The following is a 26,587-nucleotide window of genomic DNA, read 5'->3' on the forward strand; positions in this document are numbered from 1 at the left end:
GTGAGTGGTTTTGCCAGTAATCAGGCTAATTGTAGTGCCGTTACCCAGCCACTACTTCTTCCTCATACTAAATCACTTATTCATTGATTGATCGCATTAGTATTTGGTTTGTATTTGGTTAGTAAAGAATTCGAATGGTATCAACTTTTAACGGATACTCTGGCATTATCAAAATTTGAGTATGACGTCATATCATCGCCTACATTCACTACTAACCCAATAGGTACGTCTTTAATAAAGTTTGGATTAGTTAAGATTGAGTTAGCATTGAGTTAGTATACTAAATAGTGGGTGGAATAGGTACTGGTCGTATGAATGCATTATCTAACCAACCATAATCCAATCATAACCCAAACATAACTTACCTTAATCTAAAACTGCAACGTCATCCCACAATCCCCATCATTCATCAATTAATATACTGTTACAGATCAACTTACATCTCCACAAGACCATCCCAACTACAACTTCAGACTAAGTTTCAAAATAGGATCTAATTCAATCACATCATCTACTAACTCAATCTAACTCAACTCAACTACATCATCTACCAACTCAACCCAATCTTAACCCAACTTAACTCAACTTAATACCTTATTAAACTAAAATCAAAATCAAAATCAAAACTAAAATCAAAACTAAAATCAAAATCTTAACCCAACCAACTACAACCAAACCAACTCCAACCAATACTAACCCAATCCTAACCCAACTAAATACTAAACCAAATACTAAACTCAATCTTATCTTATCCCAATTTATTGTCTCTTTTTTTTATTTACTATGAAAGGGGATGAACGTGAATGGGCTGCTTTCCTTAACGCCCGTCGTGGTTTATTTGTTTCTGGTGTTTCTGGAATTTTCACAACTTCAGCTGAAGATAAGGCTCTTAAAATCGATTTTGAAGCGGCAGCAAGAATGCATCCTACCCACTTACCACTCGGTTTTGACGTAGAAACACTCAAACAAGAACGCAATCGCCTTCAACGCGCCAAAGCTGACCAAGCCATCCATAATCTTCTGCAAAAATATGCCGAGCGTAACCGTATCAATCTATCAGACCTTATGCAAAATCCAAAAGCTTATCTCTCCCAACAAAATACATCTGATGCTTTTAATACTCTTCTAAAGATAAGAAAGATAGGACTCTTACAAGAACAAAAGGTTCTTAGACGTAATGTTTATCGTGGTATCAAAGAAATCTTATCTCCCCACTTACTTTCAGCCGCTAATACTTCTACTGCCCATCTAGAAGAGAATCTTTATGACTTACGCGCCTTATCTGAACTAGAAACCAGGCACTTAGCAGCAGGTGAGGCTAAGAAGGTCGCTTGGTGGCTGGGAACGATGAAGCTAGTCAGACAAGCAGCACTAAGGATGGCCCAAATGCAAAAGGATCAAACGGCTAATCAGCAACGTATCTTTATTGCCGTTAATGCCATTCATGATAAGCACAAGAAAGAGGAGGAGAAGGCTAAGAAGAAGGCAGAGAGGGCTAGAATTCAAGCACTTAAATCAAATGACGAACAGGAGTACTTAAAGCTAATTAGACAGGAGAAGAATACACGACTAACGCACATACTGCAGAAGACTGATGAGTATATTGCCCTACTTAAGGCTAGAATTCGTTTACAACAAGGAAGTCTAGTTGGAAGTAGTAGTTTATCTAATCAAAATCAAAATCAAAATCAAAATATTAGTAGTTTATCTAATCAAAATCAAAATCAAAATCAAAATATTAGTAGTTTATCTAATCAAAATCAAAATCAAAATCAAAATTTATCTAACCCAAATCAAAATCAAAATCAAAATCAAAATTTATCTAATAATGAAGCTTTGCCTTCCCATGAAACAACTGATTACTTTGATGCCGCTCATAGTGCTAAGGAACAGATCAAGGAACAACCTAGATCAGTGGCTTATGGCCAATTACGTGAGTATCAATTAAAAGGTGTTGAATGGATGGTTTCTCTTTATAATAATAGTTTAAACGGTATTTTGGCTGATGAGATGGGCTTGGGGAAGACAGTACAAGCGATTGTTTTTATTTGCTATCTTTTGGAGAAGAAACAGGTAAATCTACCTTTTTTGGTGGTTGTACCCTTATCTACCTTTTCTAATTGGTCTTCAGAATTTGCCCGTTGGGCTCCTGGTATTAAAGTCCTGGCTTATAAAGGTGATCCTAGTCAACGTCGTGATCTTAAGAAAGAAACACTCACTTCTCATTTTAACGTACTTTTAACAACTTTTGAGTATGTAATTCGAGATAGAGCTTTCTTATCTAAGATATCTTGGTTGTATACTATTGTAGATGAAGGACACCGGATGAAAAATGCTGGATCTAAGTTATGTACTGTTATGAATACTTACTATAAGTCTAAGTTTAGGTTACTTTTGACCGGTACACCCTTACAGAACAGCTTACCTGAACTTTGGTCTTTACTTAACTTTGTACTTCCAAAGATCTTCTGTGCTGGTGGTTCTTTTGATGAGTGGTTTAGTGCTCCAGTAGCCCATGCGGGTGAGAAGATTGACTTGAATGAAGAAGAGGAGTTACTTATTATTAAGCGGTTGCATAAAGTACTTAGACCTTTCTTACTGCGGCGGTTGAAGAAAGACGTTGAAGCCGGTCTACCAGAAAAGGTAGAGACTGTTATCAAGTGTCGTATGTCCGGCTTACAGAGATCTCTTTATAATGAAGTCCGATCAGCTGCTGCTAATAAGCAAGAAGGCACTAAGCGTTTAAACAATACTATTATGCAATTACGTAAGATCTGTAATCATCCTTTTGTCTTTAGTACGGTAGAAGAAGCAGTTAATCCGGCTAAGGTTAACAATGAAATGCTTTATCGAGTTTCAGGGAAGTTTGAACTTGTCCGACGGATGTTGCATAAGCTTTGTGCTACTGGCCATAAGGTTTTGGTCTTCTTCCAAATGACGCAAGTTATGACTATTATGGAAGATATGTTAGTAATGGAGGGAGTTAAGTACTTAAGACTGGATGGAGCTGTTAAGGCTGAAGAAAGAGCAGAATTAATTGCTCAATTTAGTGATACAACAGCTCAGCATTCGGTCTTTTTATTGAGTACACGAGCGGGTGGATTGGGTTTGAATTTACAAGCAGCTGATACAGTGATAATTTTTGATTCTGATTGGAATCCACATGCTGATCAGCAGGCACAAGATCGGGCCCATCGGATTGGTCAGACTCAGGAAGTAAGGATTTTCCGGTTAGTAACGGCCGATTCGATTGAGGAGTATATCTTGCAGAAAGCCACGCATAAGTTGCATGTGGATGAGAAGATTATTCAAGCGGGTAGATTTGATAATCGGACGACGCATGAGGAGAGGGAAGCATTACTACGGAATATATTTGAAGGTGAAGGGGGTGAAGGGGATGATTCTTTAGCCGTGACGTCAGATGCTGATTTGAATCGAGTCCTAGCCCGTACTCCGGCTGAACTAGCTGCTCTCCAGGAGATGGATGCAGGTGGATTGGGTCCAACTGAGCTGTATGCTGGACCTGCTCCTTCCTTACTGGGGGCGGAGTTACAGGAAGTGGCTGAGGAGGAAACGGGTCCCCGGCGGCGGAAGAGTGCGGCTTGGGCGGGTCGGCGGCAGGCTCGAGTGATTGCCCGGTGTGAGGAGATTCTAGAGAGTATTATGCGGAGTACGGAGAGTGGTCGACGTCGGGCGGTCTTATTTGAAGAACTACCGGATCCAAGTATTTATCCGGACTACTATGAGTATATTCAGTCGCCTATCTCTTTAGCGGAAATTCGGGACAATTTGGAGTCGTATGCTAATGTAGCTGAGTTTGCCAGTGATGTTCGTAAAATGTGTGATAATGCGATGGCGTATAATGCGGAAGGTAGTGCGGTGTATCGAGATGCCGAGCACTTTTTAGTGCTGCTGGAAACGCTGACTGAAGAATAGTAATCCTAATAAATGTTTAAGATAAGATTTTGATTTGGTTTTGACTTTGATTTTGATTTGATTTTGATTTTGATTTGATTTTGATTTGCTTCTGATCTTGATTGAGCTAGTATTACGTTATGTTCTGTTATTATGTTATGATTTTGATATCTAGCGTAATTAGATGGCAATAAGTTGATATTGTATTGGGTTAGTACTAACTTAGTACCAATCTAATACCAATCTAATACTAACTTAGTACCAATCTAATATGACGTCATCTTATTTCAACTCAACCAATACTCACTCAATAAACGACATCACTACTTATCTCAAGTACTATATTTAATAGAGTATGTGTTGGTCTTGAGTACTCCACCCAATCTAAACTTACCTTGATATCGAAGTTGTGAATGAATAAATCAGTTGGTGTACGAATTGGGTTAGTATTTAGATTTAGATTAAACTGCCAATCTGCTAATAACAAATCATCTCATAATCTATACTTAACTGACCCCAACCTAACCCAACCTAACATTCACATAACCTTTACTTTACTTTACTTAACTTAATCTATACTTTACTTAACTTAATCTATACTAGCCCAATGTGAGATTGTTTTAAAAAGACAAATGCTGGCTTACAATTTTGGGATTGAGTTGGGTTTGGATTTATTTTAAGAATAGGCTTGTTGATATGTATCATTAGAGATAGGGTAAAAAAAAGGAGATTGGGCGGTTTGGTCGAGACTTACCTTGGCTTTAGCTGTATGCTCATAAGCAGGGTCAGAATCGATTTTAGGAATATATTTGAATTGTTGATAGAATGGATCTTTATCAGATACGTACGTGTGGGTCTTGGTATAGGCAGTGTAGCATGTGCCTTGGGCTATGCCGTGGTTGTATTGGATTAGTCGCTGGGCTAGATCATCTAGAATTTGGAGGGGTATTAGAGAAGGAGAGGCAACTGATGTGTGGCCTGGGGTTGAATATAGGTTGCATCCGAAATAAGCTAGGTATTGCTGGAACATCAAGGTATGACATAAAGAAGCTCGAGTGGTGGAAGGAATTGGGGCTTTGTCAATGAAATACTTTACGAATGGCTGATAGTTATTAGGATCAAACCCTTTGAAAGCTAACTCTTGGATAGCTGGAGAACTGCCTTGTATACACTCCTTAAACAGGCCTAATAAGATGGGTAAGGCCATGGACTCAGTTTCTTGTGGGCGTAGAAGTTCAAGTAGGGAATTATAGAGTAGAATAATCCGAGTTTGGAAGACGATTTGCTGGGATAGAATAGAAACAGCATTGTGGCGAGCAGTAAATTGGTATTTGTAGCAGGATAGGATATGGCGATAATTGACTGTAGAATTGGGGCCTACCGAAATGGGACTAATAAAGGCATCTTGAGCAGATAGCAGTACTAAAGTTTCAGCTGTAATAATAGTTATGTTCTTATCTAAAATAGATACACAAAGATCTAAAAGTTGGGTAATATAGTGGTAGGTCCGAATTGAGACAAGACCACAGTTATTAGTGGCAGCATTAGCTGAAGTCTGATGGGCTAAGAACAAGTACATAATGGTTTGGTTAACTATAGAAGCAAATGGATAGTTTGGTTGGTGTTGCAGATAAACCAACTTCTCCAAAAACAAGCCAATTAACCACAAGCTCTTGTATTCCAACTCCAAGTAGCAACAAGTTAGCCGTTCCATCTTATCTATATCCATCGGCGTGCTGAAATCCAACGAAACCGATGATAGATACAAATTATCAAACAGCTTTATCAAGTAAGCAATCATTTGGTTACAAGGGGAAAACTCCTTACTGTACGAATGTGCATAAATAGTCAAGAACTTACCTAATTCCGTTATTCGATCGTGCATCTGTTTGATAACATCAACTCGAGATCTTATTCGATGCAAAATTGCCCCACGTTCGCTTTTAGTCGCTACAACTCCGCCCAGAGTATAATCAAAAGCATTAGCCCAAAGCGAGACGCAACGGGTGCGTTGCACATGTAATGGACAAACAATGCAGGCGCGACTGGCCAATATAAGACGACTCAACACCATCAGATGCTCATTCATATTCTTAAGCGCCGAGGAAATATGCGCACCATCTAGCTCCTGGTCAGCTTGTAAAGTACTACTTTGAGTTACGTTAGTATCTTGAACTGGGTTGGTATCTTGGCATTTGTCAACTTGTTGTCTTGTATTAGTACTTTGGGTTAGTATTGGGTTAGTATTTTGATAAGAGTTAGTATTTTGATACGAGTTGCTATTTTGTGAAACATTATCATTTTGATACGAGTTGCTATTTTGAGAAACATTATCATTTTGATACGAGTTACTACTTTGAGAAATATTATCATTTTGATAAGAGTTACTACTTTGATATGGGTTGCTATTCGTAGTCAAGTCAACTATTGGGTTAGTATTTTGATTTAAGCCATTATTATCAGGAGCATAAATTCGGCCAGCATCTAAGTCATAACACATACCATCATTTTGATAGGAACTAACATCCGAATTAAAGTTATAGCCTCCACTCGTACCTAAGCATGCATTGTAATTAGGCGCCATACCACTATTCATATACATAGATGAATTTGAAGTTGTATTATAATACATACCATTCTCATCTATATTTGAAGTCGACTGCCAAGATGCCGAGTCAGGCACCTCCCTACGCACAGGAGGTTGACCAAGTCTTGTATCATCCACTGGTGCTAAAGGCAAAGCACCAGGCAAGTAACTTTCATTCATATCTATATTATTAGGATCCATTGTCGCACTTCCCAACCACGCATTCCATCCATTCACAATCAGCACAAGGTATATTAGATAGGCTTTCATATCTAATTCAAAACTTTACTTTAATTATACACCAAATCCCCATAGCTTATCTAAACCCAGCCCAAACCAAATCAACTCAATACTAACTCACCTCAACCTTTATTCATACTAACGCATCTTACTACCATCACCACAACACCTCACATACCTATCTCTACCTACTACGCAAAGTTCGACCACCCCCTTAACCTACTCCATACCCGTTCAATTCCCTCCTTTATCCCAATAAGCACTCCCAACCCAACCCATACACTCCCAGCCAACCCACCGTCCAAATCAGCACACACTATCTCAACCCAACCCAACTCAACCCAAACTCTCCCTATCTCTTTTATGAGTTTTTAAAATCACAGATTAAGATAAGATAAGATAAGTTGTTACTAAATCAAATCAAACACCAACTAAACACCAACCCAATACTAACCAAACACCAACTAAATACCAACCCAATCTGTCTTTATTAAGATATCTATATCTATACTGAACAGTCCAATTTTTTGCAATGGTTATTCCTCCGGCGATAAACAAGAAGCTTAGAGCATGTTTAGGCTGTTCTCTAGTGAAGACTCAATCTCAGTTCAAAGAATCAGGTTGTGATAATTGTGTTATGCTAAGAATGAAAGATAGTACAGATAATGTTCTTGATTGTACTACAGATAGGTTTTCTGGTCTAATTGCTATCATTAATGCTAAGAGTTCTTGGATGGCTAGATGGCAACATCTAGATGGATATACACAAGGTCTTTATGCCATTACTATGGATGGAGATCTACCCGAAAGTAAAATCATGGCCTTAGAAAGAGCCGGACGTACATACATCCCCAGAGATAAGTCCTTTGCCATCTAGGTAAGTTAAGGTAAGATAAGATAAGTGAAGATAAGTGACGTCATCAGTTAAGATAAGATAAGTCCTTTGCCATCTAGGTATGTGACGTCATAAGATCTACTAAAATAACGTTATAAGATAAGATAAGCTAACTTATTTATTAGGTTAAATAAAGAGGGCAACTATAACGATAAGACCACCAATAGTAAAAGTCTTGATAGCTGCAGCTGAACTAGTAGCTAGAGATTCAACCTTAGGAATGATTTTCTTAGCAGGACCCATAATTAAAGCAGCTGCCTTCCCATTTTGATTATTATTGAGATTAGATTTAGCATTATTTTGATTCTGCTTTTGATTTTTGATAAGCATACTAACCCAATCGTTATTATGCATATCACCACCCATATCACCTAACATAATAGCACTTGGCTCACTTGAAGTCTCAATCCCTGTATTATCCTGATAGTTAAGTAACTGATACCCATGGTTAGTCATTAAACTGATAAGATCAGATACAGAATTAACAGAATTAATATACTTATCTCTTAAAACAAGAACAAAGGAATTAGATAAGGGATCAGATTGAGATATTAACTCAGATAAAGTACTAATAAATTGTGGATCTTCATAGTCATGTAAATCATAATTTGGCTCACTAACTATTAGACCTAAAGAACAAGCATACTCTACATCAGCAGATGAATAACCTTCCTTAGGTAAACGAACACTTAAAGGTGTCCAACCTAATCGCTTCTTAAAAGCATTAAAAGCAGCTAGAATATGTTGCTGAGACTCAGCTAAAGAAAGACTCTTTAAATCAACTGTACTAACTACGGCTAAACCAACTACATGGTTTAGTCTAAGCATCTCCTTAACTAAAGGTAGAGTAGTACTAGTTACTTTAAAAGGATCAATATGAAAAGCACAAGTTACTTTATGCTGGGCTAGAATAGAAAGTAGTTGCCTAGTATTACTACAAGGACCTTCATCAAAAGAAAGAGAAAACCCGCCTAAAACAGTACCACCATTAACTACCATAGCTTGTCTTCGTTCGTAGTCCTCTTCATTAGCTATATCATCAGCTAACTTATTAAGGACAGTTGGGTCTGGGTTATTGATGGCTTCATCTAAGACTTGGGCTAGAAGGGACTGCGAAGCAAGGGGGTCGTCATAGAGGTTATAGGGGTAGGGGGTTAGACCATCTGGGGTAGTAGTAGTAGTAGTAGTAGTAGGGATGGGGTAGTAGACGAAGGCGTGGGTTAGAGAGAGAAAGAGAGAAAGTGAGAGGAATAGGTTAGTATGCATATGACCTTAATATGGCTTTTCTTATATAGTTTGAGGATTACCTTATTAGGAATATTCCTTTTTGATCCACAACTGCGTTTTTCCTTTTTAGAACGCAAATATATTCTGAAAAAGGAAAGTGGATTTTAGTTGAAGCTTAAGTTAATGACTTTATTTTTTACCCCCTGCAAATCGCAGCCAGGAATAAATTAAGTAAAAATTCAGTTTAAGTTTAAATTAAGTAAAAATTAAATTAAGTTTAAGTTTGAATTATTTTAAGTTCGTCTTGTATTAGTATTTAAATAATAAAAATATAATCTTATCTATATTTAGATAACAAATTTAACATAACATAATCCAATCTTATCTTGATTTATTGTAGGGTTGTGTAGTGCCCATGGGATGGATAACATCCATTAGCCAATACATACTCCATTAAAGACATTCCTTGAGACGAACACCGGTACCTTTTATTAAGTAAATATGACTGTAAGTGAGAGGATGACGTCATATCGAAGTATATCGTAGATATGCAAAACTAATTTGGTTATAAGACCCTGATTCTATTAAAGTTGCGTGTTAGTATTGGTTTAGTACTAAGTAGTGAGTAGCTTGCCAGTGATCAGGTTGATCGTTGTGAGAAATGAGTAGTGGTCGTATGACAGCACTACAGGTTGTTAGATACCCACTACTTCTTTCTCATTTCAAAACACTATTTATTGACTGATCGCATTCTTATTAGTATGGGGTTAGTAGAGAATTCGAATCATATCAAATCTTAACCGATACCTTGGGATTAGTTACAATTTAAGTATGACGTCATTTTTGCATTCATCTTCGTCTACATTCAATAAATAGTCGATTATGCCGTATCAAAGTATGTCACTTGTTGTACGTTTCTAGCAGGACATTTCGGGTTTTTACAAGACGGGTAGAAAATTACCTAATAAGGAAATTTTCCTGTTTATAAATAGACCTGCAAATCAATAAAAGCGAAAGTTTGAAAGATGGACTGAAGAAAACAACTGGGCCACCGGTTTTATTTTTGTTTAGCTTATTGATTTTGAGATGACGTCATCTTTTGCTTTTCGTTGGGCTTGTTTATTGGTACACGTTTAAGTTTGCTTAGCAGTTGTTGGTATTGTTGTTTTAGGGACACTAGCCTACTGTGCTTGGCCAGGATCATTTGTCTTACTTTTTGTACTTGTTGATGCATGTTGCCTGATTCTAATCCACTGAGGTAGCCGTCTAGTTCTATTACTTGATCTTCTATTGCCCGAGAGCTCCAATTTATCTGAGCTATAAGGAATTCTACTTGGGTCCGTAATGGCTGTTGGTCGAGTGTTTGTGGTTCAGCTATTTGGGGTTCTAAGCCACCGTTTACTAATGGGAGTAGTCTGTGTAGATCAAAAGTGTACGTCGCTATTAGGTCGTCATACGATTTTCCGTTTAATCCAACGCTTATTTCCTTCGCCCGCTTTTGTTCTTCAGCCGTTAGTGTTTGTTTTAAAGTGCTTGGTTGGTTTGGGCGTGTTGTAGTGCGCTCAACTGGAGTTATTGTGCGATCTTCCCCCTGGAATGCAGCCAAACTCTCACCAGCATCATCTTGAATAGGCCATCCCGATGTAGAGGATTGGTCATCAAGATCTTGATAATCGTAACCAGAAGACCACTTGTATTTACCGAATGGATAATCTGTCTCCTCTTCAACTATCAGCTTATTCTTAGATGATTTCCGATAAGTAGCAACTAATACGGTAATAATTCCTATTACTAATGCTAAACCTGCGATAGCACTAATTAATGGTACGAGAATGCCACTTATATCGAAGGACGACGCAATGGTTGGCTTGGTCTCTGTTGTTTTTGTAAGGAGGTATATATCCGTCAGTAGTTCACGAAGTTCAGTAGAGGGGGATTCTATATTACTCTTAAAGTAGTGTCGAACAAATTCAGTAAATTCTTGTTGATCGATACTACTCATTAATACTGATAAAAAACCGAGATTTATAATTTGAAAAATTTCCTAATAAGGAAATTATTCCGTTGCCAAAAAATGAATTTTGAATTGATGAATTAAAATCCGAATAAAAATCGATTAAATCCATTGGTTAATACAACTTCTATCAAAACTATATCTCAAGTAAGTAACAACTTTTATTAGCAAAGCCCAACGAAAAGCAAAAGATGACGTCATCTCAAAATCAATAAGCTAAACAAAAATAAAACCGTTGACCCAGTTGTTTTCTTCAGTCCATCTTTCAAACTCTCGTCTTTATTGATTTGCAGGTCGATTTATAGACAAGAAAATTTCCTTATTAGGTAATTTTCTAGCCGTCTTGTAAAAACCCGAAATGTCCTGTTAGAAACATACAACAACAAACATAACATGATTATAATCCTATCCTATCTCACTACCATAACAAAATACAACTTAAATCTCATCTTATTTTGAACAATTATTTTTGATTTAAGATAGCAGCTATCTCCTTTTCCTTTTCATTCTTCTCTTGTTCTAAGAGATCAACTCCTTCTTGGAATCTCTTCCTTAGAATTGGATTAGTAATTGTTTCTAGTTGCTCTTTCTTCTCTTGTAATTTAATCAGTAGATCTTTAAGTTCTTCTTCTTTCTTAGATAGCTCTTCGTTATCTTGTTCAGTAGTTAGTGGTTCTATAGTTCTGGTTATCTTTTCACTCTCCATTAGATTAAGTTCTATCTCGGCTGCTAAAGATGAAACATCTTCTTCTGATTCATCACCTTCATCCTTATTCATTACCTGTACATCTACTCTTAAGGCTTCTTTATCCATCTCTAAGAGACGAGCAACGGCCTTCTCTATCTCTTCAATGATAGGAGCTTTAGTAAGACGTTGTCGGAAGCGGCGGTTACGAACGTACTTCATAGGAGGAGTAAGACCTGATAGAGAAGCTTCTTCTGCTATCTTTTGGGCATTGGCTGAATCATCTGAGAAAACAAAGATCTTTGATATGTCAGCTATCTTAATAAACTGTTTGTTATCTAAAGTCTTATGAGATTCAACAATACAAGGTAGATCTACTAAGTATCCGGTGTATGTCTTACCTTCATAGGTTAAAATACCTTCTTTACTGGAAATCATCTTAATTGTTATTTTATGAACGGCTCCTTTCTTAACATCTTCATTGAGCTTATCTTTGATACTCTCGGGGGGACGAATAATGAACTGGTCTTCCATAAAAAAGAAAAGAGATTGGAGTTAGTATTGAGTTGGGTTGAGTTGAGATTGGGTTGGATTGAGTTGGGTTTGGGTTTGGATTGAGTTGTGTTGGATTGGGTTGAGTTGGGTTATGTTATCTTAAGTTGTTATTTTGATTAAATAGTTGGTAGATCTTGATAAGAGTTTAAGTTAGAGTTTAGGTAAGTTGAATTGAAGTAGTTGCTCAATAGAGTACTACCTAGATAATAAATTAGATATTGACATAGTCCAATGTACTGTTGTCATACGGCCACTCCCAGTACTAACACTGCCAACACTATACCAATGCGATCAACCTGATCACTGGCTTAGTACACACTACTTATTAATACTAACTTAGTATGACGTCATCTTATTTTAACACACCCATATTTATCTAATAAACGGTACCCACACTTATCACAAGGAATCTCTTTACTAGAGTATGTATTAGTTAAGTATTAGTTAAGTATTGAGTTAAGTATTAGTTAAGTATTAGTTAAGTATTAGTTAAGTATTGAGTTAAGTATTGGGTTGGTATAATAATCTAACTCAACTCAACCCAATCTAAACTAAACATAACATAACTCAAACTAAACTTAAGTTAGTGTCATTTAATGTGTTGTTTAAATCAAAAGCAAAACCAAAACGTAAGATAAGATAGCCCAAATCAATTTATCTAACCATCCCATTCTTCCTTGCAATAAGTAAATCCAGGGATTGTTTGTTTGTAACCAACTGCATTTGATTCTCCGGAAGCCTCGGCTGGATTGCTTTCTTCTTTGTCATCTTCTACAGAGATAAGTTCAGCCATATACTCTTTCCTTTCCACTCTATCCCATTCTAGGCCGCTAAAAAAGGGTTCTTGCTTGATCTCTTCGGCTTTGGGCCGCCTTTCGGGACTTTTACGGACTAGCCGGCTAATTAGTCTTTTGATTTCACTGGAAAGGCCTTCAGGGTACTCTATCTCGGAAAAAAGGATCTTGTTCTCTAAATCATCACGATCTTCTCCCTCCCCAGTTAGGAATGGCGGATTGCCCGTTACCATTTCGTAGAGCAGAACTCCTAAAGTATAGTAGTCAACTGCTTCAGTATAAGCATCACCTCTAATTATTTCCGGTGCAATATACTCGGGTGTACCACAGTAAGTACGGGCCACTTCATTTTGCACACTCATGCCAAAATCACAAAGTACGATATGGCCTTCACGATCTAACAAAATGTTCTCGGGCTTTAAATCACGATAAATAATACCATTCCGGTGTAAGTGCTCTACAGCAATCAACAACTCAGCTATGTAAATTCTAGCTCTATCTTCAGAGAAAGCTTTCTCGTCCTGAAGATGTTTAAACAACTCTCCCCCTTCTACATAGGGCAGAATCAAGTAAACACGTTCAGCCGTTTGAAATGAGGCCAGTAAATGAATCAAAAACGGCGAGCTTATCTTTTGTAAAATATCCTTTTCGTTAATCATCTTATCAATTGAGTCTTTCTCAGCTGTTTTCTTAATGATCTTACAGGCATACAACCGGCCTGTTTTCTTATGCTTAGCTAGAACTACTTTCCCAAAAGTCCCTTGGCCAAGTACTCTGAGGAATAAGAAGTCTTCAGTTGACAACTTCTTCTTGTTGGGCCGATATTCAACGAGTAAAGATGCACCAGCTTGGTCGATTTGCAATGTTTCTGAGATACTATCAGTCTTAATCTTTCTTCTTTTACTGCCTATCTTAAGCACTAGAGTTCCATGTTTAAACACATCAAATAAAGTCTTGGGATCTTTATCTGTAATTACGGCGGCATGCCCTTTAAATTCGGCCTTAACACGAAATAGTTTAGTATGCTTAATAAGAGTTACACCCAAAGTGCCTAGTAGTTCAGTTGGGACTTGTTTCTTCTTAGGCGCTAATAGCTTCAAAAGAGTCTTCAGCGCATTCATTGTAAATATTGTTTAATTTTCAGCCAAGATTAAGACACTTCTATTGTCTTCATTTGCATTAGATAGCTTAATATAGCCTATCATAGCTTATCTGGCCAAATTACCCTTTCTAAATAACATATTAGCTTGGTATTGTGTTGTATTATGTTGTGTTGTATTATGTTATGTTATGTTGTGTTTAGTTTAGTTTAGATTGGATTGAGTTTAGTTTGGATTTGGATTTGGATTTGGATTTGGATTGAGTTGAGTTGAATTTGTATTTAGATAGCACATAATCTAAATACATACTTACATAAACACTATTTGTATCACAATAACCCAACACAACATAACCCAACATAATAACATAACATAAACTCAACCCAAACTACTATCTCTAAAAACCCCAGAACATCTACAACGCCAAAACTACCCCTCCAGAATACTAACCCAATTGAGCTAAGTTAAGTTGAGTTAAGTTAGTATTGAGTTAGTAGATGGTATTGATAGAAGTAACTCAAGTATCTACAAAACCCAATCACAAAGCATAACGTTGAGTTAAGTTGAGTTTTACATACCTCTTATTGAGGCAATATTCTCCATCTACTAACTCATTACAAGGCCATCTACTAAGTCAATGATAACATAACGTAACGTAACACACCATCTACTAACACAACGTAACATAACACACCATCTACTAATGTAATATAACATAATATTCTAATAAACTGAACCCAACATGATTTACTGATTGAGCTATCTAAAGCATCCTAGTACTCTCTTAGTATAACTATGAACAACATAATCATACCAACTCAAGTACAATTCGGCCTTCTGTTGTAGTTTTGATTTGAGTAAGTATTGAGTACGTATTGAGTAAGTGTAGTGTCGTTAGACAACCACTACTCTTTTCTCACTACAATTCGTTTATGTCTTGTTCGATCGCATCCATACACTACGCCTACAACTCCATGACACTACCATACCCATAACGTTAGTAGAAAATTCAAATCATACCAAATCTTAACCAAAACCTTAGGATTATTAAAATTTAAGTATGACGTCATTTTCGCACTCATCATCACCCACCTTCAATAAATGGCCGACTATCTCGTATCAAGGTATATCACTTGTTGTACGTTTCTAGATGGACTTCATATTGAGTTAAGTAAAGATAAGATAAGTAAAGTAAAGTAAAGTAAAGTTAACACAAGATAACTTAACTCAAAATCAAAATCAAAATCAAAACCAACCCAAACTAACTCACTACTTATTCAAAATCAAAACCAAAATCTTATCTTAATTTAGCTACTGTATAGAGTAGCATCCCTCCCAAGGACAGTCCAATAAAAATACCTGCACTAACCACTAAGACTCTTCTATTCTGACGTGATGCCGCCTCTGCTATCTCCGATCCCGACTTCATTTTTGCTATCTCTTCCGAGGCAGCTTCAGTTGATCTGATCAGTCCTTCTATCTCACTCTGTTTCCGTTTAGCACTCTCTATCTGCTCTTCCATTAGACCTATTATCTCGTCTATTTGCTTCTTAATCTCCTCTGTCTTCTGTTCTCCAGCCAAAAACATCCCCTGGCTAATCTATCCACTTAAATTCTTTTATTTTTTGGAATTCTACATGCAATCTTTCACTATTTCCCATCTTAGAATGCTTATTGGTGCACTGAAAAACGGTTCTTCGCCTTCTTCTACAGCTGAAGATTTACTTTTACAATATACCAAATCTGATCAGACTATCTTACTTTTGTTTCAAGCTGTAAAAGAAGAAGATCAGCTGGGACAATTTTATGCATTACTGACCTTGCAGAAGACCTTGCAAACTCCAGATCGGTTAAGTGAACCATCTTTAGATCTATTTATTAATCAAGTTGAAGAGTTACTTTTTTGTTGTTTAGATAGTGATAGACTAGTTAGTGTTCGTTTAGCTGCTCTTTATGCTACTTTAGGTCTTCTTTACTGGCCGGTTAAACCGAGTGGGTTTATTAGTCGGATTAAGGACTTAATAAGTCGAGGACAACCGATTGGGGCTGAAGTCTTAGGACAGTTTTTAGCCCAGGCAGTTGATTCGTTAGAGATAACGGAAGAAAGGAGATACGAGTTGAAAAAAGCCTTACATGGACCGGCTGATGATTTATTTGGTTTAGTGGCTAATCAGTGTACAACTGAGACGGCCTTATCTATTTTAGTTTGGTTGGCCCGTTTAGGATCTGCTTCAGCAGTAGCTTTAGAAGCTTTCTTTAGTACAAAACCGGCCTTTTCTGGCTTAGTGGCTGAACTGATCAGTGAAATATCTGTACCAGCTAATAGTCAGTTATTTAGAGTTATTTCAGCTTATCTTTTGACTGCTTATGATTTGAAACCGAGTGCGGGTTTAGTGGTGGCTTGTGCTAGTTTAGGTAATCGGGCCTTACCTAAATGTATGCAGAAAGGAGCTTTTGATGATTTACTCAGACAGATCTTAAGTGAGGTAAGTACTGGGTCTTTAGGAGTAGTTGGTTTAGTTGGAGTAGAAGGTGAATCTTTATCTTTAGATACGAGTGCAGCTGAAGAAGAAGGAGTTGGAGCTGCAGCAGTTTTAGACCTCTTGAAAGTGTTTGCCGCCCGCGCCCGTGGCTTCTTACTAAGAGTTGAGGAGACACAGGAGAGTATAGCTATGGTTTTGGGAGGAAAACCGGGTGAGTTTTTTATTGCCTTATCTAATCTAGGATTGAAAATTGGAGCAGGGGCTAATGATACAATTGCTCGCACAGTTGATTTACTAGCTGAGTCTTTGCCTTACTTGGCGACAGATATACTTTTACGGTTTCATACTGAGTTGCCTATTCCAGTTGCTGAAGTTTTGATTAAACGGGCTTTAGTACCGGCTCCTTTGACTTCGCCTTATCTAAGATTAAAACAAGCACTTGTTCGTGGTGAGGATCAAGAAGCAGCCTTAAGTTCTGCTTCCTTATCTACGGCTAAAGAATGTGCAGCTGCCCGGGAATGTTTACTAGCTATGTCAGCTGCTGGGACTTTAACTCCAGCTTTACTGCAAGCAGTGTACCAGCGGGCCGTAAGTGGACCTAGTCATGCGATGGACTTAGCAGTTTCAGCGGCTGTACTGATGAACCGGCCGGACTTAGTAGCACTGACTATGAAAGACTTCCAAGCGGGTGGACTAGCCGCCTTAGTTGCAGCTGCCCAACGGTGTCCTGGTCTTTTAACTGAAGTCTTTCCCCGGTTTATTACTTATCTGACCTCACAATCAGGAGAGATGATTGGAGTAATAGATACAGCGGCTAAAGTTTTAGAAGCAATTGGTGGAGATGCTGAACAAGTCTTAGGTATGCCTGCTCTACAGTGTATTTATGCACGAATTAGTAGTGGCAGCTTATCTGAAGTAAGAAAGATAACAAAATTATTAGCTAGATTATCAGGATCGGCTCAACATGCCTTTATTAGAGAGATATGGAGTAGATTAAGGGCTGAGGAGGAGAATAATGATGGGATAGTCAGTAGTGAGATGCAAAGAATAGCAGTGGTTGTTGCTAGTGCTTGTAGTCCGGAAACAGCTGGTGTGCTTTGGGAAATGGCTAGTACGGGGGCATGTCCAGTGCGTAGTTTACTAGTGGGTATTAAAGAGGTGCTTAAACAGAGCAGTACGGAAGAGATACAACAGGCTGCCTTAAGTACACTTGTAAGTCTTTACACTGAACATTCGGAGGAGTCCTTAAGGGCATCTATTGCTGGTTTACTTTCGGAACAGCCCGAGCGGATTCAAAGACTAGAGATGATGTATGGGATTAGTCTGCAGGACGTACAAGCAGCGACTGAGAAACGAGCGGCTATGAAACGGGCATTAAGACGGATTGAAGGGTTGCGCGAGAAGGCTGGAGCTTTATTCCAGCGCGTGCAAGCCCCTGAGGCAGTTGAGGATCCCCGATGGTCGCAAACTGGTTAAGTTAAGATTGAGTTAGGATTAGATAAGGTTGTGTTTAGTATTTAGTTGCAATAAATATTAGATATGTGTTTGGATTAGTATTGAGTGGTTTATGTTGTGTGGGTATGTGTTTGGTTTCTGTTGGTTTAGTATTGGGTTAGGTGGGTATGTGTTTGTATTTTAGATATGTATTGGTTTAGATAAGTTTGTAATTTAGATAGGGATGTGTAAGTTAGATATGAGTGTATAATTTAGATAAGTTTGTATTTTAGATATGAATGTGTATTTGAGATAAGGGTGTAATTTAGATATGTGTTTCAAAATATGAAATGAAGTACTAAGCCGGTAGGAAGTGGTTACTTTATTAGTATTTATTGGTCAGTGTCGGGTGGGGAATCGGAGGAGAAGGTGCCTTTGAGCTTACTGGCTATAAAAAAGAAGAGAGTGCCAAAGATAAGGATGATTAGAATGGAAGCTATGGCTATCCATTTGGCACTTTTCCACCAGATCCGGTTTTTGGCAGCTTCAGATTCCGTTTGGAAAGCTCCCATTGATTTTTCCATATCTATAGATTGTTGTTTTAGTTCAGAAACAGAAGCAGCTCTAGCTTTTTCTGAGCTTATTGCCTCCTGAAGATCGTCTTGAGCCTCTTTAAGCTCTTTCTCTACTTTCCTTTCCATGTGTTTCAGAATCGCTAAGTATATATACCTCAGCATTCATCAACCAATCCCAAGCAATAACCACCAAACACTAATTAAAAGTTCAACGTACATTTGGCAATTGAGATAAGCTTAAGTTAAGATATGTGTACATTCAGATAGCAAAATAACTCAACTTAATCTTATCTTATCTTATCTTATCTTAACTCAACTCAACCTTATCTTAACTTAACTTAACTCAACTCAACCTTATCTTAACTTAACTTAACTCAACTCAATCTTATCTTAACTTAACTTAACTCAACTCAATCTTATCTTAACTTATTATTGTGTTTATTATTATGGGGTTAGTGGTGAATTGTTATGGGGTAGCATTGAATTGTTATGGGGTAGCATTGAATTGCCATTGGGGTAGCATTGCATGTTAAGTAGTAAATATCCTGGGAATAAACGTTGGCTTATCTTTGGAATAGACTTTTGATAGCTGTATAATTGATACGAGAAGATAAGTGCTTGGCTCGGACGGCAGTTTCCACGGCATCTTCTAAAGGTAAGGCTTTAGGTCGCACCCGGCGTGTTTTTGGCTTAGTACGGACTTCGCGCTTCTTCCGCTCAATTAAGTACTCCTCATGCATGGCCTCCCAAATCCTTCCTTTCTCACGAGTCTCTTCAGCAGTTAGAAGAGCATCCTCACTCACTCCGTCCTCTTCACTATCTAAATCACTCTCAGCATTAGCTTCTCCCACTTCCATCTCCTCACCCCAGGCAATACTCGTTGGTGTAGCCGGTAAAGGCCCAGCTACTTCTTCCGGAGTACTTTTCACATGGGCACGCCCCCGTACTTTGATAATCGGTGGATCTTCTTCTTTCTCCAGCCAAACCGTATTGAACTCATTAATGGACAGTCCAGCCGTAGCCGTTTCCTTCAACTCGGCCAGTCGCTTGTTAATAGTTGCTTCACAAACTTTAACTACTCCAGCTACCTCCTCAACTCCACGGGGACTGCCATGAATCCGACTGGCCACTAGAATAGCCGCACCACAAATCCCAGCCGGCTTCCTACCCACTACCATCCAGTCTCTATCCATTCGGGCAATCAACCGCAAAGAAGTCTTCGCAATTTGCGGACTCGTCAATTGCAACTTACTGCAGAACCGCGGCACGTACAAAGAAGGATCGACTAAGGGAACAGTAATATTCAACAATCTAATCAATTTCAAAAAGACACTGCCTATCTTAAACACATTCACTCTTAACACTCCGGCAAAATCAATCAACATATGCGGCGTCTCCTCCTCCCGACAAGTTATGTACAAGCAAGCCGCCAACAGAACTTGTGTCTTACGCCCCTTGGTAAAGTTAAACTGTAAGGCTAAGTTGTACCAACGCATAGCTGCATTGATTTGTGTCTCTCCAATTCCCAACGAATCACCAATTGATTTAGCCGTATTCTTGATATTAGCTAAATGGTTGGTCGTAATAAACTTCCCAGCTACTAACTTCTTACTATCTCCACTACTTACATACTGGCCTTGAAGCACAGAAGTACCTTTTGTATCTTGGGCAAACTGCACATCAGATACAATAGTACTCTCTTCAATAACTAGACCACAAGAAGTACAATAACTAATATCTCGAGCCGCATCGGTTTCAATCCGAGATGTTTTACAAATCGCACACTTCATATCCTGGCAAAGTTTTTCAGATATTTACGTAGACTCCGTATCTCTATTAAAGTTAAACCCTCTATTTTTATTAGATCTTATCTTATTTCTCATAAGTTTTGACTTGGTGACTTATTATTTATTATAACTAGAGATAAGAACAAGTTGTATATAGAGATTGATTGAAAGTTTTTCTTTTCATGGATGATTCTCACATACATATTCAGCTTATTCAAGCAGTGATAGCTGAGATATTAAGTCAAGTAGGTTTTGAAAAGGCTAACAAACAAGCCTTGCAAATTTTGGTAGATATTGCTTTTGATTTTATGATACGCTCCTTAGTAAATGTTAAACAAATCATGAGTGAAGTTGAGTTTGGGGAAGCTTTAAATTTACCAGCTGAAGATAAGGAGACTGCAGCTGAACGGGGACCGATTGAGGAGTTGATGCAAAAGATTTTGATTACTGAGTACGTTGGTGGAGCTGGATCTTATCGTCGGGAGGAATTAGTCTCATTCTTACAGTTTCAACTTAACATAACAAAACAGATAAGGAGGGAGGAGGGAAGGAGTAAGGTTTCTCTACTGGAAATGCTAAGACCAGGTGAAGAGATTAAAGTACCAGAAGAAGACAGAAGTCTAGTTGACTTTACAGGTAAGGAAGAGGACGAGCAGAAGGAGTTACAAGAGAAGAAGTACTTAGACCAGGATGTAAGAGAACACTTACAAGAACAGACTAAGTTGGAGTTACAAGCCTGTTGTCCTATACTAGAAGGAGTAGAGGAAGAAGATGTACCTTTAGACTTACCTATGGCTAGTATTACTAAGCAGAAGAGGGAGTACATGATCAGAGAATCATTAAGGGACTATGAGTATATGCTGGGTAAGAAAAGGGCTAATATTAGGTGTTTTACGCCTTGTGAGTTTCTAGGGGAGATTCCTTTACTAGAGGACTTGATGGCTCTAAGTACGTTACGCCGGGCGGCCAGACGGGATAAGGAGGGAGGTGATGATGAAGGCCAGTCAAAACCAGGCGTATTTAATCGGGTGGTGGACGAAGTATCAGTTGAATAAATAGGATAATAGTATTGAGTTAAGATTGGATTGGGTTGTGTTATGTTATGTGGTATTAAGTTGTGTTAAGTTAAGTTGGGTTGGATTGGGTTGTGTTATGTTATGTTATGTGGTATTAAGTTGTGTTAAGTTAAGTTGGGTTGGATTGGGTTGGGTTTGGATTGTATTGTATTGAGTCATGTGGTATTAAGTTGAGTTAAGTTGAGTTAGTTTAAGATGGTAATTGTATGGAATACTCAGGTGGCTTTAAAACGTCTTGATTACTGAGGATGTTATAATTGAATTGAGTTGAGTTGAGTTATACTATCTAAATACTAACTCTATATAATGTTATGACAAGTTAAACTTACTCCAATCTATTACTAAGCTGGTCTTGAGTTGAGATGGAATACGTTTGGTCCGACTTACTCGGGAGTATTTCTTTCTTCTACTTATACTTATTTCAACTATACTCATACGTACGAGATTTAAATGAACATGTTTAAATTCAAAGTAAACTATCAGTGTATATTTATTGGGTTAGTACATGCTAAATATTCAAGTAGATACTAACTTGCTCTTATCTAAACCTAATTAAACTCAACTTAATCTAACTTATTGAGTAGTAAGTTAGGACTTAACGGGTCTTAGGCCGGGCAGTTAGAAAAACATTAGAGTTAATGATTCGGTGTGAAATTTGAACTTGGAGATCGTTAACAATTAGTTGGTTGTTGATAGAAACCGGTCGATTAAAACGAGTTGTATACTCCTGGGCCAATGAGAAGATCTCTTTTTCAACTCGTAAGAGAGTAGGTACAGCCATCTTACGGAACTTTTCCTCGGAAATTAGTTGGAAGGAACTACGGAAGAGTCTTTGTGGATCACTAGCCTGTTCTTCAAAAGCCGACATTTTAACCAGTAGTTCTTCCCTTTCTCTAATAAAGGCTTTGATATCTCTTAGAATCGTATACTCTTTTTCTAATTCAGTCGCGGCTTGTTCAACTTTAATCAAGAGTTGTTCCTGTTCAGTAAAAGGCAGATCATTAACATCAGGATAAGTACTAACTGGAATGGGTTGTTGTACTATTTCTTGAAGTTGATCAGCGTACTTCTGAATACGAGTGATACTATCCTGGTAAATAGTAGTGATTCTTGCTTTGTACAGGTGTTCAGCTGCATTAATGGCTTGACTTAGTTGAACAATTGACTGGAGAAGAGTTGAAGAAGGAGGGGGTAAAGTAGTTTCAGGCACTCTTTCTCTAAGGAGTTGAATTCTAGTTTGAAGTTTAGCTTCAATCTGCTGGGCTAGTCTTTGTACTCTACTCGTCTGGTGTAACAAGCAAGTAGCTTCTGCTGGAGTTAGTATTAGGTTAGTATTAGAAGAAGTAGATGTGGTATTGGTATTGGTGTTAGTAGAAGTAGAAGTAGTAGATGTAGTATTGGTATTGGTAGAAGTAGATGTATTAGAAGATGTAGAAGTAGTATTAAGATTAGAAGGAGTAGTAGTATTAGGGTTAGAAGAAGTATTAGTAGATGTAGTAGAAGTATTAAGATTAGAAGTATTAGGAGTAGTAGAGGAAGTAGTAGTAGATAAAGTAGTGTTTAAGTCGGTGAGATTTGGGTTGGGTTGAGATAAGGCGTGTTCTAAAGAAGTAAGAGAGGAGGTGGTTTGTTTAAAGTCTTGAAAAGGTATGCCTAAATGGCTGAGGTTAATCTGACTTTGTTTGGTTTTGGTGGCGGCTTCGGCTCTTAAGTCGGCTAGTCTGGCTTGTTGTTGGGTAAGGAGAGTTTTAGCCTCTTGTAAGTTGTGGTGGTAGATTAGGCCGGAATGATTAAGAATTGGCTGGTCTTGAGTTTGTCCAATAGCTGTATTGACTTCTTTTATCTGGGTAATTAGATCATTAAATTCTTGCTTTTGATTTTGATAGATTAGTTCTAGTTCTTTGATTCTTTGAAGGAGTAGTGTTTGTTTAAGAACTAAGTTCTGTTCGGTCATCCAAATGGGACTAGATGTACTTTTATCTTGATTTTTAGATAGGTCAGATTTGTTTTTTATCTCACTATCTAAACCTGTAGATTTAATGGCATCTTCTAAACTTTTTTGATCTTTAACTAGTCGGTTAATCTCTTCTTCTTTACTCTTAACTTCTTTGCTAACTCTTTCTCTTATCTTTCCTAATATTTTGATAACTTCTTCCATTTCTGGTCCTAACCACTCAAACGGGTCAGTAAAAATCTTATCAGGTGGTAAAATTGTTATTGCTTCTCTAAAGATCAAAAGAAGACTTTCTTTCAGTCGCGCTAGAACACTAAATTCATTAGTTACCATCTTAAGCATTAAACAAAAGATAAAAAAGTTTATGACATTTGACTTCACACGTAAGAAGAACATTCTGAATTATAGATCTATTCCTAAAAAGGAAAACAAAAACAAAAAGCAAAGTAACAATCTAAACCAAAATATAAGTATTCCTGCTAGTCAAGTAGATCTACGCTTGCTTGAATGCCAAGAATTTTTAGATAAACCAGGACTTTTTAGTCATATTCCTATTGAAAATGCCGAAATAGCCAGAATAATTACCCAAAAAGGAAAAAAATCTCAAGCAACTATTTCACTTTACGATCAGTTTATGAAGGCCAACTGAGTAGTAGATTGGGCTTACAAAAAAATTAGATGAGTATTGACGCAGCTATTGCTGAAAAGTTTCAAAAGCACCATCAGCAGTACATTCCTAAAGATCCTGGGAGACATGAGTACCGTAAATGCGGTTACAAAGAAGATAAACTTGTCTCTGGGTTATTAAAAAGCAGTCCACCTTTACTTTTAGAACTAGAAGAAGTTCTTTTTGAAATCAAAACCATATCTGAATTAGAGTTAGATCTTTATGCCAAGCAAAAAGGATACGAGTACTTTTCTATCTATAAGAAAATAAGGGAGGCCGGTTGGATTCTTTTACCAAAATCATCTCCATCTTATCTCTACCAACTTTTTTCTCCAGATAAGAATTTCAACCGTAAAACATCTACCTCTATCGGCCTACTTCAAATTGTACCAGCTGCCTCTTCAGTCGATCCTAATTTCTTCACCCAACACCAAGCCACCACCATTATCTTTGCCATTGCCGATGGTTCAACTTTCACCCTAGTAGAAGCCCATGCCTATCCGAATGCCAAATCCCTTCTCAGCAGCACCACGCCCAAACTCAGATAATCAATTTCACAACCCAATAAATCACAACCTTATCTCATTTTACAACAATCTAATTCCTATCTCATTCCTATCTTATCTCAACTTACAACAATCTAACTCCTATCTCAATCCTATCTCAATCCTATCTCAACTTAACTCAACTAAATCTTATCTAAATCAAAACACTATCACAACTAACTCACAACTAACCTATCCTATCTCAACCCAACACAACCTAACACACCTCAATACCAACTAAATCTTATCTAAATCAAAACACAACTAAACACCACTACAACTAAACACAACCAATACTAACTCAACTCAACTCAACCCAATCCATATCTAAGCCCATTTTCTTTTTTATTCCAATGAGCCCAATACAAACACTTGCATTTCCTCTTGTTCTTTCTTCAGTTTCTCGTACTGTTCATACTAAAGGAGAGACCGAAGACTTCAGAAGCAAAATTAAGGCTGAAGCAGTAATTAAGAATATCAATGAATTCCTCTATGTAATTAGAAGATTACATAAGCTAGTAGATATTAAGCCGATAACTGATGTGTGTTTGTTTAGAGAAGGAGTTCAACCCATGTGGGAAGATCCAGAGAATTTAGAAGGAGGGAAATGGATCTTTAAAATGAGGAAGAATACAGCTGAACAACGGTTATTTGAATCTCTTATCATGTGGATGGGAGCATGTCCTTTCAAAACAATGATTGTGAATGGAGTTTTGATAAGTGTTCGAGGTCATCAAACTATTTTATCTCTTTGGACTAAGACTTGTCCAGGCAGTCCAGCTGAATTTGCAGCTCAAGAAGCCGAAATTCGTGATGTTCTTAAGCTTAAGCAGATGATTCCAGTTATTTTCAAGGGAAATGATGAATCTTTGCGTGATCGGTCTTCCTTTAGACAACCCGTCAAGCCGACCTCTTAAATAAACAGATATACATTTGTTATGAGTTAGTTATAGTTTAGTTATAGATAAGTTATAGTTTAGTTATGAGTTAGTTGTGAGTTAGTTATAGATAAGTTATGATTTTGTTAAGATATGATTTTGTGTGTCATTTCAATTAGAAAGTGTTATATCCTATTGGGTTAGTATCTTATATCACCCCATCTCAACTTAGTCTTATCTCAATCTTATCTCAACTCAATCTTATCTTATCTTATCTTATCTCAATTCAACTTAATATCAACTCAACTCAATCTAATCTTAACTCAACTCAACTTAACTCAACTTAAGTTAACTTAATGGTATACTGTTAAATTTTCCGAATGTCTGGGAATATTCAAGTTAGACTCTTTTCAGATGGTCGTGAATGGGCTTGGATAGCTTTGACCTCAACTGCAGAAATAGTTAATGTTGGAACTTTTACTTATTATCAGGCAGATGGGTTTATTCATATTAATACGTTAGAAAGTGGTGGAGTAGTTAAAGGATTAAGTCGGGCGGTTGTTTTGGAAGTTTTAAGTCGAGTTTTGGCTTGGTTGGACTTTCCAAAGATATATCTTTATGCTCGACCTAGAAAGTGTTTTTATCTTAGCTTAGATAAAGAACCTATTCATCCAGATAGATTGCGACAGTACTGGCAAGATATACTAGTTGATTTAAAGTATTCAGCTGATTTAGTTGGATACCGTGAAATAAGAAGTTCAAAAGCCACTAAAATCCTTCAAGCTAATTCTTATCTCTTAAAGTACTCAACTCAACTGGAAGATGAACCTATTTCACGCATTCTCAGCCAGAATCCCCAACTATCCCTATCTGATCTTCTAGTTGTACTTGTTAATAGCAAAGACTTATCAGAAGGTTCTTTAATCTTTTCCCGACCTACTTTTACTCCAACTAATCCAACTAATCCACCCCATTCCAACTCTTCTCCTCCATTAACTACTAATGATATTCACCAAGTCTCTACTGCACAACTACGAGTCTTACTTAGCCAGGTAGAAAGTAATCCGGCTGTTTTTCATACTTACTCGACTTGGCCCCTACTGATAGATCAGACCCAACTAAGTAGATCAAAAGAACAACCAACGATTAAAGTGATTAGATTAAAAAGGAAGTAGT

At 37.5% G+C, this 26,587-nt stretch overlaps 17 protein-coding genes across 17 annotated transcripts; 8 read left to right on the forward strand and 9 right to left on the reverse strand.

Annotated features, from left to right (window-relative positions):
* Nucleotides 1-783: 783 nt before the first annotated feature.
* NEHOM01_0483 (ATP-dependent helicase STH1/SNF2) lies at nucleotides 784-3,936 on the forward strand (the record flags this gene model as incomplete). Its single annotated transcript, XM_051489361.1, has 1 exon — nucleotides 784-3,936. One exon carries the CDS (start codon nucleotides 784-786, stop codon nucleotides 3,934-3,936), a length of 3,153 nt encoding a protein of 1,050 aa, XP_051345321.1.
* Nucleotides 3,937-4,591: 655 nt separating this feature from the next.
* NEHOM01_0484 (uncharacterized protein) lies at nucleotides 4,592-6,772 on the reverse strand (the record flags this gene model as incomplete). Its single annotated transcript, XM_051489362.1, has 1 exon — nucleotides 4,592-6,772. The coding sequence occupies one exon, from the start codon at nucleotides 6,770-6,772 to the stop codon at nucleotides 4,592-4,594; it is 2,181 nt and encodes a 726-aa protein (XP_051345322.1).
* A 502-nt stretch (nucleotides 6,773-7,274) lies between these two features.
* NEHOM01_0485 (transcription elongation factor SPT4) lies at nucleotides 7,275-7,619 on the forward strand (the record flags this gene model as incomplete). Its single annotated transcript, XM_051489363.1, has 1 exon — nucleotides 7,275-7,619. The coding sequence occupies one exon, from the start codon at nucleotides 7,275-7,277 to the stop codon at nucleotides 7,617-7,619; it is 345 nt and encodes a 114-aa protein (XP_051345323.1).
* A 144-nt stretch (nucleotides 7,620-7,763) lies between these two features.
* On the reverse strand, nucleotides 7,764-8,903 carry NEHOM01_0486 (uncharacterized protein; the record flags this gene model as incomplete). The annotated part of the gene is made up of 1 exon (XM_051489364.1): nucleotides 7,764-8,903. One exon carries the CDS (start codon nucleotides 8,901-8,903, stop codon nucleotides 7,764-7,766), a length of 1,140 nt encoding a protein of 379 aa, XP_051345324.1.
* A 1,033-nt stretch (nucleotides 8,904-9,936) lies between these two features.
* On the reverse strand, nucleotides 9,937-10,866 carry NEHOM01_0487 (uncharacterized protein; the record flags this gene model as incomplete). Its single annotated transcript, XM_051489365.1, has 1 exon — nucleotides 9,937-10,866. One exon carries the CDS (start codon nucleotides 10,864-10,866, stop codon nucleotides 9,937-9,939), a length of 930 nt encoding a protein of 309 aa, XP_051345325.1.
* A 475-nt stretch (nucleotides 10,867-11,341) lies between these two features.
* Nucleotides 11,342-12,097, reverse strand: NEHOM01_0488 (transcription initiation factor TFIID subunit 7; the record flags this gene model as incomplete). Its single annotated transcript, XM_051489366.1, has 1 exon — nucleotides 11,342-12,097. One exon carries the CDS (start codon nucleotides 12,095-12,097, stop codon nucleotides 11,342-11,344), a length of 756 nt encoding a protein of 251 aa, XP_051345326.1.
* Nucleotides 12,098-12,776: 679 nt separating this feature from the next.
* NEHOM01_0489 (serum/glucocorticoid-regulated kinase 2) lies at nucleotides 12,777-14,033 on the reverse strand (the record flags this gene model as incomplete). Its single annotated transcript, XM_051489367.1, has 1 exon — nucleotides 12,777-14,033. The coding sequence occupies one exon, from the start codon at nucleotides 14,031-14,033 to the stop codon at nucleotides 12,777-12,779; it is 1,257 nt and encodes a 418-aa protein (XP_051345327.1).
* A 1,276-nt stretch (nucleotides 14,034-15,309) lies between these two features.
* On the reverse strand, nucleotides 15,310-15,600 carry NEHOM01_0442 (uncharacterized protein; the record flags this gene model as incomplete). The annotated part of the gene is made up of 1 exon (XM_051489320.1): nucleotides 15,310-15,600. One exon carries the CDS (start codon nucleotides 15,598-15,600, stop codon nucleotides 15,310-15,312), a length of 291 nt encoding a protein of 96 aa, XP_051345280.1.
* A 49-nt stretch (nucleotides 15,601-15,649) lies between these two features.
* On the forward strand, nucleotides 15,650-17,971 carry NEHOM01_0490 (uncharacterized protein; the record flags this gene model as incomplete). The annotated part of the gene is made up of 1 exon (XM_051489368.1): nucleotides 15,650-17,971. One exon carries the CDS (start codon nucleotides 15,650-15,652, stop codon nucleotides 17,969-17,971), a length of 2,322 nt encoding a protein of 773 aa, XP_051345328.1.
* Nucleotides 17,972-18,321: 350 nt separating this feature from the next.
* On the reverse strand, nucleotides 18,322-18,630 carry NEHOM01_0491 (uncharacterized protein; the record flags this gene model as incomplete). The annotated part of the gene is made up of 1 exon (XM_051489369.1): nucleotides 18,322-18,630. The coding sequence occupies one exon, from the start codon at nucleotides 18,628-18,630 to the stop codon at nucleotides 18,322-18,324; it is 309 nt and encodes a 102-aa protein (XP_051345329.1).
* A 437-nt stretch (nucleotides 18,631-19,067) lies between these two features.
* Nucleotides 19,068-20,294, reverse strand: NEHOM01_0492 (transcription factor IIIB 90 kDa subunit; the record flags this gene model as incomplete). Its single annotated transcript, XM_051489370.1, has 1 exon — nucleotides 19,068-20,294. The coding sequence occupies one exon, from the start codon at nucleotides 20,292-20,294 to the stop codon at nucleotides 19,068-19,070; it is 1,227 nt and encodes a 408-aa protein (XP_051345330.1).
* A 179-nt stretch (nucleotides 20,295-20,473) lies between these two features.
* NEHOM01_0493 (uncharacterized protein) lies at nucleotides 20,474-21,346 on the forward strand (the record flags this gene model as incomplete). The annotated part of the gene is made up of 1 exon (XM_051489371.1): nucleotides 20,474-21,346. The coding sequence occupies one exon, from the start codon at nucleotides 20,474-20,476 to the stop codon at nucleotides 21,344-21,346; it is 873 nt and encodes a 290-aa protein (XP_051345331.1).
* A 616-nt stretch (nucleotides 21,347-21,962) lies between these two features.
* On the reverse strand, nucleotides 21,963-23,663 carry NEHOM01_0494 (uncharacterized protein; the record flags this gene model as incomplete). Its single annotated transcript, XM_051489372.1, has 1 exon — nucleotides 21,963-23,663. One exon carries the CDS (start codon nucleotides 23,661-23,663, stop codon nucleotides 21,963-21,965), a length of 1,701 nt encoding a protein of 566 aa, XP_051345332.1.
* Nucleotides 23,664-23,685: 22 nt separating this feature from the next.
* On the forward strand, nucleotides 23,686-23,970 carry NEHOM01_0438 (uncharacterized protein; the record flags this gene model as incomplete). The annotated part of the gene is made up of 1 exon (XM_051489316.1): nucleotides 23,686-23,970. The coding sequence occupies one exon, from the start codon at nucleotides 23,686-23,688 to the stop codon at nucleotides 23,968-23,970; it is 285 nt and encodes a 94-aa protein (XP_051345276.1).
* Nucleotides 23,971-23,999: 29 nt separating this feature from the next.
* On the forward strand, nucleotides 24,000-24,536 carry NEHOM01_0495 (uncharacterized protein; the record flags this gene model as incomplete). The annotated part of the gene is made up of 1 exon (XM_051489373.1): nucleotides 24,000-24,536. One exon carries the CDS (start codon nucleotides 24,000-24,002, stop codon nucleotides 24,534-24,536), a length of 537 nt encoding a protein of 178 aa, XP_051345333.1.
* A 350-nt stretch (nucleotides 24,537-24,886) lies between these two features.
* On the forward strand, nucleotides 24,887-25,450 carry NEHOM01_0496 (translation initiation factor 4E; the record flags this gene model as incomplete). Its single annotated transcript, XM_051489374.1, has 1 exon — nucleotides 24,887-25,450. One exon carries the CDS (start codon nucleotides 24,887-24,889, stop codon nucleotides 25,448-25,450), a length of 564 nt encoding a protein of 187 aa, XP_051345334.1.
* Nucleotides 25,451-25,791: 341 nt separating this feature from the next.
* Nucleotides 25,792-26,586, forward strand: NEHOM01_0497 (uncharacterized protein; the record flags this gene model as incomplete). Its single annotated transcript, XM_051489375.1, has 1 exon — nucleotides 25,792-26,586. The coding sequence occupies one exon, from the start codon at nucleotides 25,792-25,794 to the stop codon at nucleotides 26,584-26,586; it is 795 nt and encodes a 264-aa protein (XP_051345335.1).
* Nucleotide 26,587: the final 1 nt, after the last annotated feature.

Source organism: Nematocida homosporus (genome assembly GCF_024244095.1).
Source record: "Nematocida homosporus strain JUm1504 chromosome Unknown 4509, whole genome shotgun sequence".
NCBI classification, from domain to species: domain Eukaryota; kingdom Fungi; phylum Microsporidia; genus Nematocida; species Nematocida homosporus.